We start from the raw sequence: 21,929 nt of genomic DNA on the forward strand, positions 1-21,929 counted from the left end.
CTATAACTCTGAGACTATACTGTCTGGTTCTAGACTCTCCCATGAGGAGAAACATCCTCTCAGCATTAACCCCATCGAGACCCTTAAGAATCATATGTCTCAATGAGATCACCTCTCATTCTTCTAAACTCCAGTGAGTAGAGTCCCAACCTGTTTAATTTTTGCCCATAAGATAATCCCTCTTTACTAGAGATCATACTAGTGAACCTTCCCTGAACTGCCTCCAATGAAATAATTTCTTATTCTTTAAATAAGGGGGACCATTTTCTGCCATTTTGTTATTTTCCATTATTTATTATCCAATCTGATGTTTTATAGGACTTAGGCTCACTTTGCTGTTGCTTTTCATCTTTAAATATTTATGGAAACTCTTATTATCCATTTTTATATTTCTTGCTAGCTTTCTTTCATATGTAAGGTTTCCCTCTTTATTCATTTTTTTTTCATAATACTTTGCTGTTTTTTATAATCCACCCAATCTTCTGAGCTGCCACTTATCTTTGCACAGTTATATGCTTTTTCTTTAAGTTCGATGTTGTATTTAACATTTGTAATTTGGCACAGTGGGTGGATCATTTATACATAAAATAATGGACTAGTACACCGTTCAGCCCATCGAGTCTACTCCACCATTCTGAGATCATGCCTGATTTGATAATCTCAGCCTTAGAATATGAGTTCCCTGATTGGGGCTATTAATTTGGTCCAATCCGGGAGCCCTGGCTGACAGGTAAAAACAAGAGTGTCAGAGGTTCTGTTCACTCTAGCAGCTGGCTCTGAGGGAGCTGGATCAGTGTCATAGACTCCCCACATATAAATAAAGGGTGATTTGCGTCGGGATACCAGCATCTGTGGAGTTATTTCAGGAACATGTAAAGTTGTTCACTTTGCAGGAAGAATGAAGATGCAGAGGATTACTTTACTAGATGATAACTGTAGAATTCTGAGGAACAAGGGATTCTAGGTGTTCTAGTGCATGAGTTACAAAAAGTTAGAATGCAGCTACACCATGTAATCAAGATGCTTTCCTTTATTATGAGAGGAATTGAACATAAAAGTAAGGATGTTATGCTTCACATATACAGAGATTTGATGAGACTGGAACTTGAATACAGTACATGGTTTGGCCATCTAATTTAAGAAATGATGTAAATGTATCAGGGCTTTTTAAGAGGAGTTTTACTAGATTCAGAGCAGGAATGATTGGGTTGTTTTGTGAGGAAAAGTTGGACAGACTGAAGTTTAGAAAAGTGAGCAGCAACTTGATTGAAGTCTGGAGAATCCGAAACTAGGTGCTGTGTTCTAAAATTAGGGATGGCCTTTTAGGATTGACATGCAATTTTTTTTCTTTATTAACATGAGCATGTAGTACAAGAGCAGGAAGTTATATTGAAGTTTATATAAGCCAACAGTTCTACCCCAGCTGGAGTATTACATTCAGTTCTGGTACTATAATAAGGAAGGATGGGAAGGCATTGGAGAGATGGCGGAAGCAGTTTATGAGAATGATTTTTGGTTTTTTGATTTTGATTTTATTGTCACGTGTATCGGGTCCTAGGAATGAGGAATTTCAGTTACAAAAATGAATTCAAGAACTTGGGACTGGTTTCCTTGGTGAAGTAAAAACTTGGCAGAGATCTGATTAAAGTGTATGGAGGGGACCAGACAGTGTAAATAGGGAGAACATGTTCCCACTCATGAAAAGATGGACAAAGACAGAACACCGATTTAACATCATTAAAAGAAGCAAAAATGATCAGAAGTAAAAACTTTTCAGATTTTGAGAGTTTAACTGCCTGAGAGTGCACAGGAGGCAGGTTCAATTAAAGCAGTCGAAAGGGAATGAGTTGCTTATTTGAAAAGGAAGAATGTGTAGAGTTACAGGCAGAAAGCATGAGAATGCTCCTGTGAAATGTTCATTTGGAAAGATAGTGTTGACCAGATGGGCTGAATGGCTTCCTTCTGCCCTGTAAATTTTTTTGAAATTCTATGTCCCCTATTCATACCAAACTTTGCATTAATTTAAAGCAGCTAAAGGAATGACCTTGCAAAAACCAAAAGAACTGCGGATGCTGTAAATCAGGAACAAAAACAAAGTTGCTGGAAAAGCTTAGCAGTTCTGGCAGCATCTGTGGAGGAGAAAACAGAGTTAACGTTTCGGGTCCAGTGACCCTTCCTCAGAACTGAATGAACTTGCAACCTTGTGATTGTATATATTTTACTTAAAAGAACATTCAACAGAATGTGGCAACAAAACATATTTCCCTTTTCTGTGAACTAGATCTTCACAATGTGAATAATTTTGGAAAAGCTCCCCTGTTGAACTTCAAACAGTTCTATTGACACGTTTAATATATGTCTGAGACCAAATGGGGTCTTGGCTTCATGTATAGTCCAAAAGGCAACACCTCCAGCAGTACAGTGATCCTTCAGCATTCGACTGAAGCATCCATCTAGATAATGAGCTTAACCCTAGAGTGGGATTTGAAACCACAACTTTTTGACTCCGAAACAAGCCTTCTATCCATGAGATGTAAAGCTTGCTGAAAATGGAAGTGTAAGACCTTTTCTAAAATTAAAAAGAGCTGCTAATGGTAAAGCAAAAATAATAAATGCCTCCTACTAAATTAGCTAAATAAACAACGAGTTGTTTGAGGCGAGGAGCAACGATGAAAGAAGGGCAAAGAAATTCTTCACACTTAAACAATGTGTTTTTTATTTTTGTTGACAGATTTTCCATTATGTCAGATACAGACACAGAGAGCATCTTCATGGAGCCCATCCATCTCTCTCCTGCAGTTGCTGCAGCCAAGATAATTAATGAAGGTAAGATCCTCATTTTTCTACATTATCTCCAGAAATATGTCAAATCTTAACAGATCCTGCAGTCCCAATTTTAATTCCAGACAGATTTTGTACAGGTGGGCAATCAGTAGAAATTGAAACTCAGCTATTGCCTCTGCAAAGAGGCCCAGGTATGTTTTACCTTTTATTATTACCATTACGTTCATATGTAGAAGTAATGTTTACAAGTTTGATCTTTCAACGTTAAGAACTGAAGAGAAGTTAATATACTGCATTTCAATTCCTTTGGAACATTTAGGAATCTGTGTTCAAATTCTAGAGCCATTCAGTGAAGGGAAGAAGTTTAAAATGTGACTTGGCCTGATACTTACAGATTTAAATATCTTGGTAAAATTCACTGATCCAAATGTAGTCCATTACAAAGAGTCAGCATGAAAATCTGCAAAATTTTGAATATTTAAAAATTTCAGAATTTTAAACCAGTTCAGATAAACTTAGATTCCTAGACTTGTGGGGAGAAACACATGACACAATATACACAGAGATATGGTTATTTTGTTGAGTCATAATGATTTTGAAAGAAAATCAGATAACACATTTTAAAAATTCGTGTTGTGTACCTGAAAGAAATGAGTTAATTTACTTTTTGACTTGGTATGAGATGGTATTTTGAGTAATGGATTGCTTCAAATATGCCAGGATATCTAGTAAGGCATTTATATCCAATCCTTGGAATAGTATCTTTATTTACAAGGCTTTTGGTGGATGATCTTTCTACGTTCTGTATTCGTTTCATGTTTCTTACTTTGGATTTCATACTATCTGTGTTTCATTGCTCCAGTGTTCAATCTAAACTTTAAATGATTCCATTATATCTGTTGTTAATCCTTTGTCTTTTGTATCTGAAGAATTGAAACTCAAAGAAATAAAGGTTGAGCCAATGTCACCAAAAATGATGGAATCAGCTGAGCAGCTACTGGTGGAAGATCTTTATAATCGGGTGAAAGTAAAATTTGATGACACCAGCAAATTCAACACTCCTTGCATCATGGACATTCAGCGTGCACTGATGCACAAGATGGAGGCCCCCAGAGAACTAATGGATGAGGTGTGGCCAAATGTCTTCATAGCTGAAAAGTAAGTTTAAATAAGTAATACAAGAGCAAAATATTGCAAAATACTGCAAATGCAGAAATCTGACATAAAACCAGAAAAAAAAATACTCTGCAGGTCAGGTAACATTTGTGGGTAGAAAAAAGAGCTTTCAGGTAGAATATTAGTATCATAGAGTCATGACATGGACAAAAGGTAAATTGGGGAATTTAAATTGTGACTGCTTTTCCCCCCTTAAGCCCACACAGTGAGGTATTGGTTGATTTACTCAATGCTGGGGTTTCAGAAGCTTCTGGAAATATAATCATGTGTTGAACTTCTGCCATTTCATGAGACCAGTAAGACTATCTATTTTTAAAAGATACAGAAGATAGAACAATTTTCTTTGGGAATTCTCTTTATGTCCTCTGGTCAGGACAACAGCTACAACATTGAGGGAGCATTCAGCTTGTCTCTCTATGAAAGCAATGCAACTGATTCCTTATTCTCACCCTAACCCCTATCCCTACAATTTCTTTTTCTTCAGATGCTTATCCATTCCCCTTTTGAAAGCCCTTATGTTACCTGCCTCCATCACATTCTGAACCCATATGTTCCAGGTGCTAACCCCTTGCTGTGCAAAACAACTTTTTCCTCCTATTGCCTCGGGATTTTTTCCCAATCACCTTCATTTAGTGTCCTCTAGTTCCAAAACCCCTGTCAATGGGAAAAGTTTCTCTCTTTCTACTCAGGGGAGGCAATGGCTTAGTGGTATTATTGCTGAGCATTTAATCCAGAGACAAAAACGAAGTTGCTGGAAAAGCTCAGCAGGTCTGGCAGTATCTATGAAGGGAAAAAACAGAGTAAATGTTTCAGGTCCAGAGACCGTTCCTCAGAACCGGACACCGGACCCGAAATGTTAACTCTGTTTTTTCCTTCACAGATGCTGCCAGACCTGCTGAGCTTTTCCAGCAACTTCTGTTTTTGTCCCTGATTTACAGCATCCGCAGTTCTTTCGGGTTTTTATTTAATCCAGAGACACAGGCAACATTCTGTGGACCTGGGCTTGAATCCTGCCACGGCAGATGGTGGAATTTGAATTCAATAAATGTCTGAAATTTAGAGTCTAATGATGACCATGCATCCATTGTCGGTTGTCGGAAAAACCCATCTGTTTCACTAATGCCCTTTAGGGAAGGAAACTGCCATCCTTACCTGATCTGGCCTACATGTGACTCCAGACCCACAGCAATGTAGTCGACTCTTAACACCTTCTGGGCAATTAGGGATGGGCAGTAAATGTTGGCCTAAGCCAGTGATGCCCTCATCCTGAAAATGAATAAAAAGAAGTCCCAACCCCACATGATTTTGAATAATTCTGTCAAATCTCTTTTCAACATTTTCTAAGGAAACAATGTCCCACTCCTGCAATCCATGTGACTGAAGTGACTCATCCTGGCACCATTTAAATTAATATTTTCTGCACCCTCTCTAAAGCATTCATATCCTTCCTAAAGTGCATTGTCCATAATTGGGCAGTATGCTCCAGTTCAGGTTGAACTAGAATTTCTAAAAGTTCATCATAATTTTGTGGCTTCCAACTCCATACTGGTATTTCTAAAACCCAAGATTCCTCATGCCTGTTTAACCACCTTTTCAATCTGTCCTACCACCTTCAATAATTTACAACATATACCTTTTGGTCTCTGTGGTCCTGCAGTCCCTTTGGCATAATGCCCTTTATATTGCCTTTCCTCATTCTTCCTCCCAAATTATATCACTTTATACTGCTGGACATTAAATTTCACCCACCACATGTCCACTCATTCCACCAGCCTATATCCTCTTGAAGTTTATTACTGTCCTCCTCATCGTCAAGTTTTGTGTCACCTGAAACTTTTGAAATTTTGAGCAGCACATCCAAGTTGGGGATATTAATGTATATCAAGTAAAGGAACAACGCTTGTAAGGTCAATGATTGTTCTTCACAACTGAAAAATGGTTGGAACTGTAACAGGTTATAAGCAAATACAGACAAGGAAAGAGAAAGTGTGTAAGGCAGAAAAGAATAAACGACAAAAGAGATTATGCTGTAATACAAAGGAGATGGCAATGGAAAACAAAGATGCAAATACTAGAAGTCTGAAATAAAAACAGAGATGCTTAGAATACTCATCAGGTCCGGCAATATCTATGGAGAGAAAAATAGAGTTAGCGCTAATTCAGTTTCTCTGCCTATATATGCTGCCAGACTTGCTGAGATAGTGATGGGACAAGTAAAACAACAAAAGCTGTGTATAAAGAAAGTTTGAAGAAATTGAAGGCAGAGGTTACAATCTGATTCTGAACAGTATTGAGTCCATAAGAGTGTAAAAGGTTGAATCAAAAGATGAAGTGGCATACCTGTTGAGCTTTATTGGACAGTGTAGGTGGCTTAGGGTGAACAGGTCAGAGTGGTAGTAGGGAGAGAGAATTAAAATAACAGAGTCTTGTTTACCAATCAACTGAGATGTGCTGCAAAATTATCACCTAATCTTTACTTGATCTCACCAACATAGAGGAGATTATATGTCAGTCACTGTTTCATCTCGACAAGGTGTTTAAACACATGCTTTCACAATGTTCCTGGAGAGACCTGGGTGTAGGAGAGGAGGAAATTTGGAAATCTAGTTTAAGAACTTGAAACAGTGATCCCTTATTCTGACAGAACAGGTGCAAGTGCAGCATATGGAGAGCTGAAAATCTGAAGCTGATCCCAGTGCTTGTTTCTTGTGCTGAGTCTGTGCTGGGTTGTGGAAAGTTGGGGGCAGGAGCGGTGGTGGGCAGCGATTTGAGGTAGAGTGGAAATGTTTGATTTATTGATGGCTCTTGAACATTCCAAACACAGTTCTGATGTCTTGGAAATTATATTACTTTGTCATTAGTGTAATGTCATTTCGTAATGCCAAAAATAGCCAGAGAAGAGGCAGACCTCACGACACAAGAGTTACCAAAATCTCTTAAAGTGTACTCACTACCTTTGCATCAATATTATATTGAACATGTTGCTACTTTTGTTGTACCGCCTTTGACAAAGTTTATTTGGGGATTTGACTTCTTCACTTCCAAACAAATCTTGTTTAGTATCCGCAATATGAGCATTTACTTTTGAATACAGTTGGCGGAATTCCAAGTGTTTACTTTATTTGCTCATGGGACATGAACATTGTTGGCAAGTCCAACATTTATTATCTTTCCTGAGTGCTTTTGGGAGGGGCATAATGAGCTACTGCTTCAAATCCTGCAGTCCATGTAGCACTAAATTGAAACTGAAAGAACTGCAGATGCTGTAAATCAGGAACAAAAACAAACTTGCTGGAAAAGCTCAGCAGGTCTGGCAGCATCTGTGAAGGAAAAAACAGAGTTAACATTCCTCCTTGTTCTGAGGAAGGATCACTGGACCCGAAACATTAACTCTGATTTTTTACTTCACAGATGCTGCCGGACCTGCTGAGGTTTTCCAGTAACTTTGTTTTTGTAGTGCTAAATTGATGTTGGTGATTTGTTGGTTTTAATGTTATTTGTCATTTTCCTCACAGCTTCATATAACTGAGTGACTTCATAAGCCATTTCAGAGGGCAATCAAGAGTCAACCATATTAATATGGGTCTAGAATCACCTACGGGCCTGATAGGGTTAGGACCTCTTCTTTTGCTGTGCAAATGGTATCCCCTTTTCAAGTCAGTTTCTTACATCCTATTCCTATTCCTGATGAGAACAAGTTTTCATTCTTAAAGGACTTTGTGAGCCGGTTGGGTTTTTACAATAATAAATGGTATTTACTTGTGTATTATAAAATGGTAATGCTTCATGGTAACCCTTATTGATACTAGCTTCTTATTCCAGATCCATTTAATTAGCTGAATTTAAATTCCCCACTTAACTTTTTGATCTCATGTCTCCAGGCCTTTTGTAAAGGCCTCTGATTAGAGAGTCATAGAGTGATGGAGTTTTTACAGCATGGAAATAAGCCATTTGGCCCATCATTTCTAAGCTGATTATTAAGCGCATATCTATTCTAATCCCATTTTTCAGTACTCAGCCTGTAGCCTTATATACAATGGTGTTTCAAGTGCTAATCTGAATACTTCTTAAATGTCTTGAGGGTTATCACCACTACCACACTTTTTTAGGGCAGTGAGTTCCAAGTACCCACAACCTTTGGATATGAAAACTGTTTCCTCAAATCTCCTCTCAACCTTCTGCTCCTTACCTTTAAAACTGTGCCCCTCCCCCCAGTTATTGACCCTTCTACAAAGTGGAAAAGCTTCACCCTATCTGCCCTATCTATTCCTCACATGACTTTGTACATGTCAAACAGGTTCCCCCTGAACCTACTCTGCTCTACTGGCCCAACAATGTAGTAGCAATATACCAGTGATGGTCAATAAGAGAGGAATTGACTAACAGCATTAGATAGTGGAGGCACAGTTGAATTTGAACAAAGACACAGCACCACCGCTTGAGTAGTAACATGCTCATGACTTAAAATAAAGGCAGAGTCAAATGTATGTCATTTTCAAGGTTATTGTTTAGTGGAAGCATTCTTCCACCATTTTATCCCTGTCATTGTTAGCAATTTCCTCTCTTGCATTGTGAAGCCCACTTCTAAACAACCATCATCAACTATACAGCCAGACATATACTGGAGCAAGATATACAATGTCCGCCAAATATCCCTTGCAACCATTTCAATTTCTTTGTGTGATGTGGTGTAGTTTTTTTTCCTGATGATTCTTTTGGTGTTCTGGTTGCTAATGGAGCACTGCTTCTAAGTAGCACAGTGACAAGAAAGCAGAATGAAATGGCTAGCTGATGATTCTCTGTAAGGAGCTTCTGTGATGGTGGTGTTGAATTGGGATCACCAGTAAGGTATAGGGTTAGCCCCTGAAGGCCTGGAGAGTTGGGAGAGTGTATTCAATTTTCAGCCCCTATCTTGTATTGTGTGCCATCTTGGTCTACAATGAAAAAATGACAACGACTGACTGACTGAGGCCCATCAGAGCAATCTGGTTGAGCATTGTGCACCCTTAGACCGGAACAGTAACAATAGACAGTATGCAAAGTGGGCATGTTGGTTGCTTGGCCGTATAAAACTTTAATATTGCAAAAAGAGACACAAAGCTGAAAATTCTTTATTGCGCTGCTCAGAGCTAGGATGGAAAAAGCAAACTTGTAAAAGGGATACCAATTACACAGCAAAAGAAGAAGAGTGCTGATTGTTTAGAATATCATTGGCATAGAGATGTAGCAGGAACAGTTAACTGTCAATCTAATTTCTCAGACCAGGCAGATAGACTATGACTGGTTCAGGGTGTTGTCCTGGAAATGCAGCAGGGATTGTTGGGTTCAACAACCCTTTTCTTTCCCAAATTGAAGGGTGCACTGTACATTTCAAGCTCCTTTTTTCTGCATGCAGTCATAGAGATGTATGGCACGGAAGCAGACCCTTCAGTCCAACTCATCTATGCCGACCAGATATCCTACATTAATCTAGTCCCATTTGCCAGCATGTGGTACATATACCTCTATACCATTCCTATTCATATACCCATCCAAGTGCCTTTTAAATGTTGTAATTGTACCAGCCTCCACCACTTCCCCTGGCAGCTTGTTCCATACATGCACCACCCTCTGCAAGAAAATGTTGCCCCTTAGGTCCTTTTTAAATCTTTCCCCTTTCACCTTTATACCTTCCAGTTTTGGACTCCCCTACCCTGGTGAAAAGACCTTGGCTATTCACCCTATCTGTGCCCCTCATGATTTTATAAATTTCTATGAGGTCACCCTTTAGACTCCGACGCTCCAGGGAAAATAGCCCCAGCCTATTCAGCCTCTCCCTATAGCTCAAACGCTCCAACCCTTCAACATCCTTGTAAGTATTTTCTGAACACTTCCAAGTTTCACAACATCTTTCCAATAGCAGTATTCCAAAATTGGCCTAACCAATATAACGGGGTCCCATGTGTTGAAATATGTCGCCTCTAGCACACACAAAACTACACCACGCTATGAGCCTAACTGACAATCTTAAATTGCTCTCTGGTATAATTCTTAGCACAGTTCAGGTTATTTAATAAATGTTGTCCAATAGAAGAATCACATGATTTCAAGTTCAGGCTGGTTGAGCTTGACTGCAAACTATCAATAGGATGATTTGTTTGATATGATCCACCAATCACTGGGATATATGGTTATTTACCTGGTATCACACCAGTATTAAAACTCATATATCACATTGCTCATTAGTGTGGTAGGAGAAACATTTTAGCTTGATGGCAGCATCCTATTAAATCTGGTTCTTATGTCCTAGTCCTGATGGTTACAAGGCAACAAGCTTTAACCTCATGTCTCCTTTTAGTAGTGAAAGATTCTAAGTGGAGACAGAAATAACAGCAGTGAAGGTAAAAGTGGTATACATGTGTTATATTTCAATTGTCATAAACATAGTTCTTTCCATCTAGAAGGTCTGCCTCTGAGCTTCGATGACTGCCTTCACTTTTCTGCAGCCTCTTACTGCATTATTTTGAGAAGGATACCACAGCGCTGGCACATCTCCTTACCTGCAGCTTCCACAACATAAGGTCTAAGATTTTTCATTAAAGGGAGCATCCTTACTTGCACCTTGCAAGTCATCTGATTCATGCTTTCCAGCAGTTGCTACAATGGTGTTCACCACAACAATAAGTGCTCGGTGTAGGTATATTTCCAAATGCTACATTTGTCTTTCCTGGCTTCTGCACAGGAAAATCTATCCTAACAGACACAAATTATCCACTCAGACAGCTAACAAAACATTTCTACCATGCAGCTCACCACCACCTTCTCAAGGGCAGTTAGAGATGGGCAATGAATGCTAACCCAGCTAGTGATACCCACATCACATCTGTGAATAAAACTAAAAGTGGATGGAGTGTGAGCAGCAACAACCTAATGTTGTGACCTTGCAGTGGTATATTTTCCAGAGGACTTGACATCATGCTATTGTGAAAAGTGTGTTAGTTCTACAAACTTGCCTGGAGCATACTTTTATGCCCTAAATTACCATTTAGTCAGAAAATGGGAATAAACTTTAATTTTGTCTTTTCAGGGGTGCAACTGTGAATAAGGTTCGATTGAAACGGTTAGGTATAACTCACATCCTTAATGCTGCCCACGGTACAGGTGTGTATACCAAGACAGACTTTTATGCAGGAATGGAAATTCAATACCTTGGAATTGAAGCTGATGACTTTCCTGACTTTGACCTATCCAAACATTTCCGTAAAGCTGCAGAGTTTATGGATGAAGCACTTCTGACATACAGAGGTAAAAAGTGATTGAAAATTTCAATGTTAAACAAATCAGGGCACTGTAAGAAATGGTATAACCCCTACTGGGATTGGATGAGCCTTGGTCTTCTGTAGGTGCCATTGTGGGTTTAATCAATTCTATTAAGTGAATCTCATATCCTTGAAGTTTTGGAGTTGCCTGACATGGCCCAATTTATACTTATATAATAATCTAGTGCTAACAATATAAAAATGCATCCCACTTTTTACATGTATTGGATATAATTAATTGTCTTTCATTGGCACCTTCATATGCATCTCATATCTTTGGATTAGCAAACTGTTTCCATGTTAGTTAAATAAGGCCAGATTGAAACATTGAGCCATTTTATATCTAAGACAACATACAAAGCAAGAGTTATGATTTGACTCAGTTAATACAAGCTGTGCCATTTGACTATATAATATCAAATAATGAGCATTATGGTTGCCCATATTAGTAAATCATCTTGTTTGACTAAACAAAATGTATTATGCTACCTTTTACTCTTCCGATTTGAGTCTGGGTGAAAGTCAACATTGGCAACTGTCTGTTTCTAGAGTTTTTAATTTGCTAGTATTTAAAGCCAGAGTTTGATGTTAGTTCACATTGCTTCTTCTCATTCCTCCACCTTCTTTTCTCTGCATTAAATTGTATCTGCTATGTCTCTGTCCATCTGTCTCCTCCTGAAATCTGTTATTGTCCACCTCATTGCTCATTACATTTCCAAGCTTTTATATCATTTGCAGGCTTTGATATTAAGCACTGAGTATCCTAGTACTGTCCGTCTGTCTTTCTGCCCTTCCATCTTTTTTGGGTTATTGAGTTCTATTAGATTGGCCCACAATACAGGAAAGAAGTACTGCAGTGGTTTGCTGTTGTCTTCTGCAGGTTGGCTGGTCAGGATATTTTCTCAACCTTACAGCATCAGGCACATTGGAAGTACTTACAAGCTGTCAATCAACCTCTTTACCCTGCATTACGAACATGCTATTCATGACCAGTAAATTATGGCATGGGACTCAAAGCCAGAAACTCTGGCCCATAAGTAAGTCTATAAGACCATTAAACATACGAGCAACATTCCCTTTAAGTTGCAGTCCAGTGTTCCGTGAATGGCAGTCATTGCATTGGCTTCCTGTTTTGAAAGTCATTGCTGCCCACGGGCTGCAGGTGCCCTCACACTCGGTAACAAAATTGGAGGGAATGCTGCACAGGGACAGAAGTTGGACATTCAGACCATCGAGTCCACTCTGCCGTTCAATGATATCATGGCTGATCCCCATAATCCTTGATTCTGTTACTGATTAAAAATCTATCTTTGCCTTGAATATACTTAACGGCATAGCCTTGACAGCCTTCTGTGGGGAAGACTTTGATAGATTCACCATCCTCTGAAAGAAAATATTCTTCCTCATCTCTGTCTTAAGTGGGTGATCTAAAAAGTCTTAAAAACATTTATTCACCACTCTATCCTGTCTTTTGTATATTTTGTATACTCACTCAACCCTCACCGATCCTCTGTTACCTCAAAAAAATTTTCAATGATATTAACCAAACATGGTTTCCCTCTAACAAATCTGTGCTGCCATTCTTTTTGATAAGAGTTCATGGAATTAGAATTGACTTATTAAATGCAGGCAATTGGAACAAGCTGACTGGGCAGCATGGTCAGCATGGACTAATTTAGACCAAAGGGCCTGTTTCCATGCTGTATTACTCTGACTGTATGACTCTATTAGCATGGATAGTGGGTTGGGAAAAACTTTGGCAGGAAAGAGTAGGGATAAAAACAGAAAGTGCTGGAGAAACTCAGCAGGCCTAGCAGCATCTGTAGAGAGAGCGACAGAGTTAATATTTTGAGTCTAGTATAGTTCCAAAGACGGGTTATTCTGGATGTTGACAGACCTGCTGAGCCTTTCTAGCACTTTCTGTTTTTATTTTTATATTTCCAGCCTACACAGTATTTTACTTCTGCAAGAGTAGGGATAAATCAAGCATTTTGGAGTTATGACCAGTAGAGTGTCACAAAGGTCAGTGCTGAGCCCTTATCTATTGATTGTCTATATTAACTTATGATGTGGAAGTGCTGGTGTTGGACTGGGGTGGACAACGTCAGAAGTCACATGACGTCAGGTTATAATCCAATGGGTTTATTTGAAATCACAAGCTTTTGGAGTGCTGCCCCTTTATGAGGTGAAGTGAAGAAAGGCACATAGGCAAAGTATTTAGAGGCAGAGAGATCAAAACATCATACAAATGGTGTGACTGCTTGGCTATCAGTTTCTGCTTGGCCATTCTGCACTGTTATGTATCTCAAAGGCCATCTTGGAAGATGCTTACCCGAAGATCATAGAATCCCTACAGTGTGGAAACAGACCCTTCAGCCCAACAAGTCCACATTGACTCTTGGTGCATCCCACCCAGACCCATCCCCCTATAACCCACCTTGGCTACACACCCCTGAACACTACGGGCAATTTAGCATGGCCAATCCACCTAGCTTGCACATCTTTGGACTGTGGGAGGAAACTGGAATACCCGGAGGAAACCCACGCAGACAATGTGCAAACTCCGCACAGACAGCTCCCAAGGGTGGAATTGAACCCAGTTCTCTGGTGCTGTGAGGTAGCAGTGCTAACCACTGGGCCACCGTGCCGCCCAGAGGCAGAATGTCCTTGACTGCTGAATTTTCCCCAACTAGGAGGGAGCTTTCCTGTCTGGTGATTGTTGCACGGTGTCCATTCATCTGTTGTCGTAGCGTCTGCATGGTCTGGTCAATATACCAGGCCTTGGGGCAACCCTGCCTGCAGCATATGAGGTAGACAACTTTGGCAGAGTCACACGAGTATCTGCTGTGCACATGGTGGGTAGTGTTCCCGCATGTGATGGTAGTGTCCAGGTTGATAATCTGACATACCTTGTAGAGTTTGCCGTGGCAGGATTTCGTGGTGTTGTGATCGATGTTGTCCTGAAGGCTGGGTAGTTTGCTGTGAATGACAGTCTGTTTAAGGCTTGGCAATTGTTTGAAGGTGAGAATTGGAATCATAGGGATGTTCTTGGTGAGATGTTCGTTGTCGTTGATGAGATGTTGAAGGCTGCAAAGAACAGAGGGAACACCACCCACCACGTACATGGCAGATAGTCATGTGACTCAGCCAATGTTGTCTACCTCATACGCTGCAGGCAAGGATATCCCGAGGCATGGTATATTGGCGAGACCGTGCAGATGCTACGACAACCAATGAATGGACACCACGCAACAATCACCAGGGAGGGATGTTCCCTCCTAGTTGGGGAACACTTCAGCAGTCAAGGACATTCAGCCTCGGATCTTCGGGTAAGCATCCTCCAAGACGGCATTAGAGATACACGACAGTGCAGAATCGCTGAGCAGAAACTGATAGCCAAGTTCTATAACCATGAAAGCAGTGTCAACTGTGATTTTGGGTTCATGTTGCGCTACATGTAACCCCGCTACACTGTTCTGTATCTGTTAAAATCTTCCTTATTGTCCTGTTTTGACACTGTCACCTTGATAATTTGTTATGATCTCTCTACCTTAGTTTGTGCAGTTTTGTATTACTTGTTACTTTGGTTAGACTGTGGCATACAACTCTTATACCTATCATTTTATTCTTGTCATTTGATTTGTATCCAGCACCACCTTATTCTTAATATTATGTAATTATTTCTCTGCCTCAATTAATCGCATTATAGGTCATCACCTCATTTGCTATTCAGCTGTTGATGTTTTATTCACACTGTTTGACACTTTTAATCACCTGCAGAGACTTATCATTCAGCCTATTGACACTCCACTCATACCATTTGTATGGTCTTTTGATCACTCTGCCTATAAATACTGTGCCTATATGCTTCTGTTCACTTCACCTGAAGAAGGGACAGCGCTTCAAAAGCTTGTGATTTAGACGAAGTCTGTTGGACTATAACCTGGTGTCATGTGACTTCTGACGTTGTATTAACTTAGAGAAAGAGATAGAGAGTAGTGCATCTACATTTGCTGACAATGCAAAGCTAGGTGGGAGTGACAAAAACAGATCGCAAAATGATGTCGACAGGCAAGGTGAGATGGCCACAAAGTAGCAGATGGAATATAATGTGGGGAAAAGATGGCTTATTCCCTTAGGTCATAAAAATAGAAAAGCTTTTTTTTTAAAGGCTTGAAACTTGTAAATCCTGATAATCAGAAAGGGTCATCTAGAACTGCTCCAGATGTGGTCTAGCTAGGTTTTTTTATAGCTAAGGCATGACTTCTATCCACTTGTATTCTGGGCATTCAAATATAAAAGACAGAATTCAATTTGTCTTTTTGATTATTTTATATAGCTTCCATGATAATGAAAGTGAGGTAACCGTGACAGCTTGGGGGAGGTGTGCCGGGGTGGATGAGTAAATCTATGACTGCAGGTGACAGGACCCGTGAGAGTGGGTGAAAAGGGTGGGCTGAGCTTCACAGTGGCCATTCCTGCCTCAGCACCTACAACCCAACATTTTCAGCTCACAACTCCACTTGGGGTTCCAAAACCTACTTTAGGGAGCCCTGCCTTAGAGTGAAATTGAGGAAACAAGGAAATGGCAAAATTGTTGAACAGCTATTATTCTGTCTGTCTTCACATGAGTAGACTTAAAATAAATTCTGAGTATTTGAAAATCAAGAAATAAAATTAGAGAGAAATGTAAAATAATCTCAATCGCTAAGGCAATGGTACAAGTAATGTTCTTAGACATAAAGCCTGAAAGGTCCCCTAGACCTGATAACCTGCAACCTAGGGCCTTAAAATAAGTGGCTTCAGAGACAGTGCATGCATTGGTTATGATCTTACACTAGGGACTATGATAGGGCTTGAATCACATCCTTAAAGTATCATCTCTACCATCTGGATTACGAGCCCAATGACATTAATACTGTGCCACCTTCTCCTATATTTGAATTCATTTGACAGTGATTTATTGAAATGTTTTGAGACAGTAAAAAGCAAGGCTCATTAAGGGAAACCTAACCATGCACAAAAGGTTGGCATAATTGGAAGGGGAAAATTGGAGGGCTCTGGGGAAAGGGCAGAGCAGGGCCACCTACTGTGCTTTCACAAATGGAAACATTTTCTCCCAATTTACTCTGTCTATTCCTTTCATCATTTTGCATATTTCAGTCAGATCTCATCGCAGTCTTTGCTTTTTGGAATTCTAGAAACAATATTTCAGTACCAAACTAATAGTTACATGCAGGTTAATAAAGGAGAGCCAGCATGGACGTTTTAAGGAAAAATCACGTTTAACAACTTCGCTAGAGCTTTCTGAAGAAGTAACAGAGTGTTGATCAGGGTAGTGCTGTTAATATGCTGTAGATGGATTCCCAGAAGTCATTTGATAAAGTATTGCACAATTGAATTGTGAGCAAACTCATAACTCACGGAATAAAAGGGACAGTAACAACATGGTTTCAAATTGGCTGAGTTATAGGAAACAATGTGTAATGCTTAGAAACCATAGAAACCATAAACATGATACAGCACAAAGGATGCTATTCAACCCATCTTGACCATACCAACACAAGCAACCCAGATGCCTTTTCTAATCCCATCTTCCTGCACACAGCCCATAGCCCTGCAGCTTACATCACTTAAGGTGCAGATACAGGTACTTTTTAGAGTCTGTGCCTCTGCCACAGGCAACTCAGGCAGCAAATTCCAGACACCCACCATCCTCTGTGTAAAAGTGTTTTTCCTCACGTCCCCTCTAATCCTTCTGTCACTTAGCTTGAATGTATGACCCTTGGTTTTTGAACCCTCTGCCAAAGGAAACAGCTTCCTTCTGTCTACTCTCTCTCTACCGCTCACAATTTTTTATACCTCAATCATGTCACCCCTCAGCCTCCTCTGTTATTAAGAAAATCAATCCTAACCTCTCCAATCTCTCCTCGTGGCTACGATTCTCCAGCCCTGGCAACGTTCCAGTAAATCTTCTTTACACTTTCTCCAGAGTAATTATGTCCTTCCAGTAATGTAGAGACCAGAACTGCACACAATACTCCACTTAATGGATGGTTTTCAGACTCGGGGAATGGAAAGTATGAAAGTGAGCTCCCAGGCTGTCACTGTTGGGATTCTTGTTTTTCGTGACATACATTAATGATCCAGATCTTGGAAAACAGGGCACAATTTCAAAATATTTTTGGAATGTTTTTTATCCAGGAATTACATGTATAGGATTCTACCCTTCTTTGAGATGGATTGCTATTATTGCCATGAAATGATGGTTCCCTGTGGCAACATGTGCTTGCAACTCACTAACATTGTTTACCACTTGCTTTGCATTTATTTTGTGTTTTGTCCTACTATTCCTGTATTTCAATAACCATGTAAATTCTGCCTTCAGGACATAAACCTTTTTCTTCTTATGTTATTTGTTCCCACATGGAAATATATCTGTTCCATGCATGGGTAATAATTCTAACAAGAGAAGTAGTTTAACATTGAAAGCCCCTTTTTTGCATTTCCACAGGTAAAGTTTTAGTTTGCAGTGTCATGGGAGTCAGTCGATCAGCAGCCCTGGTGACAGCCTACCTTATGATTTTCCACCATATGACAATCATGGAGGCTTTGATGACTCTACGTAAAAAACGTCCAATCTTCCCAAATGAAGGATTCTTGATGCAGCTTAGGGAATTAAATGAAAACCTTTTGGATGAGCGTGGTCAATGTGATTTTGATGATGACGATGATGAGACTCTAAGCCAATGCTCTGTCATAGAAGCAAAAGCCCATTCTGTTTCTGTGGCTGAAGAGGAGGCACAGAGCATCATGGGAGCTAAGGCACATTCTATCATCGTGGAAGAGGAGGACACAGCCAGCTTAATTGCTAATAGTTTAATGAGCTCTGTAGCAAAATCAAGTGTTGCTTCCAAAAGGCCATCATTAATTGATGAAGCCGAAGAGGAAAGGATTTATGAAGAGTGGAGAGCAAAACAAGGTATGGCACCAAAAGAACGAACCAAAAAACCAAGAGAGGATAGATCCAAACTTCCTGAAGATTTTGAGGAAGCAAATAATGTGGATTGGCTAATTAGGGAATGGCAAAGCAGAAATGAAAAATTTCAGTTGGATCCAGTTTGGCAGCTTGAACAACTGAGCAATAATGGAGAAGGTAGAGAATCCGTTATTGCAGGAAGTAGTCAATATCTTGCCAGTAAGCAAGATGACTCGGCAAGTGTTGGTAGTCTTGACAGTGAGCTTCTTCAACAACGTTTGGAGGAGTATTTAAATAAGCCAAGGAGAACTCGAAATGACTCCTTGTCCACTGAAGCTAGCACATGGGATATGTGGGATGAACGATTGCTTGAGATCAGCAAGAAAGCCACAAGAGGTGATGATAGCCATAGCATTGCTTCTTTTAACTATGGTGAAAAAAGGAGAGACCCAGATGAAGAAAATTCTGTATTGTCAGAAACTAGTTCTATGTTCAACTTCTGCAAGAAGAACAAAGACAATCTGACCCCTTTAGAAAGGTGGCGTGTCAAACGGATACAATTTGGATGGAATAAAAAGGATTCCAAAGCAGATGATGAGAACACCCCTGATGAAAGTGAGGAGGGAAAGAAAAGAGAACAAAAATCACTTGCTGATGTCAACCTGACTGCTTATCAAAGCTGGAAGTTGAAACATCAGAAAAAGCTGGGCAATGAAAATAAAAATGAGATAATAAATTTGGCAAAAGATGAAGATATTACATCCAACAGAACTAAGCAAAGGCGTGCTGAGGTCTTGGAACGTTCTAAACGAACATTGGAAGAGAGTAAATCCTTATCTGAGTATGAGACAGAGAGTTCTATGAGTGAAAGCATTCCACTATCTATTTTTGGGTGCAGAATGTCCAATAGAAGTGTAAGTGATGATGCTGCTTCTATATTAAGCATGCAGAGTAGTGGAACATCAATGTTCAGAGCAAGAACTGCCTCAGCCACTGCAGTCCCTATGCCACCATTGCAAGTAAATGCTGATGCTACTGTTTCACTTTCCAGTATTCAGGATTGGATTGCTTCTGTGGTTAATGAGCAAATTGCACTAAAGCAAAATGAGATCATTGGTGCTGTCCCAATAGACAAAAACCTCCAACAAGGAGCTACTTCAAGATGTATAGACGATGACAAAATGTCACTTCTCAGCATGCAGTCTGGAAAAGCCTGTGCTGGTTCCCTGCTGGGGCCTAAAACAGTTCACAGCACAGATGCTCAGTCTGTCTTGTCATGCAGCAACCTGTCTAGCTTCAAGTCTGAAGGGTTCAACTCAACAGAGAAGATCACAAAAACAAGCAAACCACTTTATAGCTTGTTTGCAGATGAAGTTAATTTTAAAATGTTAGACTGCAAGAACAAAGAAATTAAAAGCGAAATGAAAGATAAAATGGATGCATATCAAAAAGAAAAGGTTGTGTTTGACAATAAACGGAGCACAATGTTTAAAAAGAAGAAGAAAGATGAAAGTGAAAATGAGGTTTTGGTTGAAACAAATTCAGAATGTTTTTCCAATTCAAGAACAGGTAAGTTTGATACAACATCCAATATTTCAGGTGAGCATTCATACACACGCAGCAGTACTCCAACATCAGCTACCAATATACAGAAATGGCTCAGTGATGTTAAGGAAGTCTCTGTTGACAACAAAACCTTAGCATATGACCAGATTATGAATGAAGACAAAAGGCTCACTTCAAATTCTTACCTCCACAAACCTTTTAGCGAGTCATTGCCAAAACACCAATTGGATGTGACAAAAGATTCAGCTTCATTGTATAGTATAAAGGATGTTGATTTGAAAATATCATTGACAGACTCTGAAGAAAATACATCTCGAAGATTTGCTTCAGCATACAGGTCAAATGTTGAGGGTAATAACTTAACTAAGTTGAAATATTCCACCCCACCACCTGACTACAGTTTTCAAAGGCCAATGACTGAAGAACCTGGTAGTTCCAGTGAACTGCACTCCAAAACATCCTGTATTGAAATGAAATGTTCATATCCAAATGTTGGTCTCCAGACATCAGACCAACCAGCCACTCATCTTTTCCCCAGGAGGTCTTGTTTGCATCATTCAGAGACAGGACTAAATACTTATGATGATACCCTGGAGAGCTATCCAAAGAGAACATTTAACCAGAGTTTTGCAAATACAGAGGAACAGGGCAGTGCAAAAAGGAATAACCATGACCTTGAGAATCCTACAGCAAAGAAAGGTATGAAGTCTGCATCAGGAAACAGCAGTGACGATGATGATAAAATTATAGCTGCTTGGAGAAATCGTCAAGAAATCAGAATGAAGGATAAAAAAAAGGGCCAAACAGAATAAACATAAAAATTACGCGTACAGTGGAATTAATGAATGAGAAGCTGTGTGAGAAATTGAATTGAAGTGCACAACAGAAATAAAGTAGCCAATTTTAACAAGCAATTTAACAACCCCCAGCCCACACCAAATCTGATGTGAGCAGTGCAATGCTGTACATCAGCAAAATTATAATTTTAATGAATATGTTATGATGATTGTAAGAAACATATTTTGCAACCATGTGGCAATAAAATCCATGTCAATATATACTATTTGCTTAAATGAGTACTTCAGTTTACTCTTCAGTATTTCATGTCCAGCTTCCACTTTCAAAGAGGTTATAAGGTGATTTTAATTCTCACAGTCTGAGAAAATACCACTGGGATGTAACTCAAATGGAACATTTCTATTTCCAGCTGTATCGATGAAACTGAGCTTTTAACACTGCTAGTTTGGGGTCGGGGGAGGGGGTAATGCCAATGAGGCAGGAGTTTCATTGATAGAATGCAAATTGGGATCATGATGTGAAAAAAATGACAACTTTACTTTTACCATAGATTGAATAAAAGATTTCCGTGTGAAACATTTTGAAATTATACATTTAAAAGTTTGCAAGGGACACGTTGTGGACTCACTGCAGATTTTTAAAGCACAATGTTTAAAGAACAGAACCTTGGAACATTTGTTTCTGGCCTTGGCTCTGCACACACTGAATGTAACATCTGATCAATGGTCGAAGCAATTTGTCTTGATCCCTAAGGTCTATTTGGACTAAGAGGCACAGGGGTCTTGCCTACATTAACTTGCAGTATTGTGTGTTGGGTGGGGGAGGGCCATTGGCCTTTCTTTGACTTCAGGTAGGGCACTACTGTTGACTTTGCTTATTTGCCCATGGGACCGTGTGTTATTAATGACTAACTTGAAATATCGCCTGCAGTCATTCTAAGATTACCTTGGGTCATATAATGCTTTACACCTACAAAAAAAAGTACCATTTTAGAAACACAATCACTCACTTATTTTTGGTTATTACTTAATATTTTTCCTGTATTGCAATTTTACAGATAGGAAAAAAATTTGGATTCTTTCTAAAGAACTAATTTGATAGCAAAAGTATAAATGTCATTTTTCGTAAAAAAAAAAAAAAATGAAGGTGGAACACTTGTCTTTCAGAATCAGGGGAATATGACAGTGTCTGTCTTTTCTCAAATTGAGTTTCACAGACCCTCTTGGAGCCTGGAAAGGTTTTCTGAAACTCTGCAAAATAGTTAACAGTGCACAAATAGGCTCGTATGACAGTGAAAGCAAAAACAATCCAGTAAATAGACTGAGCAA

The 21,929-nt window shown here is 39.5% G+C and overlaps 1 protein-coding gene across 4 annotated transcripts in view; it reads left to right on the forward strand.

Annotated features, from left to right (window-relative positions):
- dusp27 (dual specificity phosphatase 27) overlaps nucleotides 1-21,114 on the forward strand; it is a 38,316-nt gene extending 17,202 nt beyond the window's left edge. For 3 of the 4 annotated variants that reach the window (XM_048603260.1, XM_048603261.1, XM_048603259.1), the window contains exons 3-6: nucleotides 2,732-2,826; nucleotides 3,714-3,942; nucleotides 11,027-11,244; nucleotides 17,773-21,114. In XM_048603260.1, the coding sequence (XP_048459217.1) occupies nucleotides 2,732-2,826; nucleotides 3,714-3,942; nucleotides 11,027-11,244; nucleotides 17,773-20,615 (3,385 nt within the window). In that variant the 3' untranslated portion in view covers nucleotides 20,616-21,114. The remainder of the gene's footprint in view (nucleotides 1-2,731; nucleotides 2,827-3,713; nucleotides 3,943-11,026; nucleotides 11,245-17,772) is intronic. The other variant, XM_020528642.2, reaches the window with a different exon arrangement.
- Nucleotides 21,115-21,929: the final 815 nt, after the last annotated feature.

Source organism: Rhincodon typus, chromosome 11, assembly GCF_021869965.1.
Source record: "Rhincodon typus isolate 14 chromosome 11, sRhiTyp1.1, whole genome shotgun sequence".
In the NCBI taxonomy this organism is placed as follows: Eukaryota; Metazoa; Chordata; class Chondrichthyes; order Orectolobiformes; family Rhincodontidae; genus Rhincodon; species Rhincodon typus.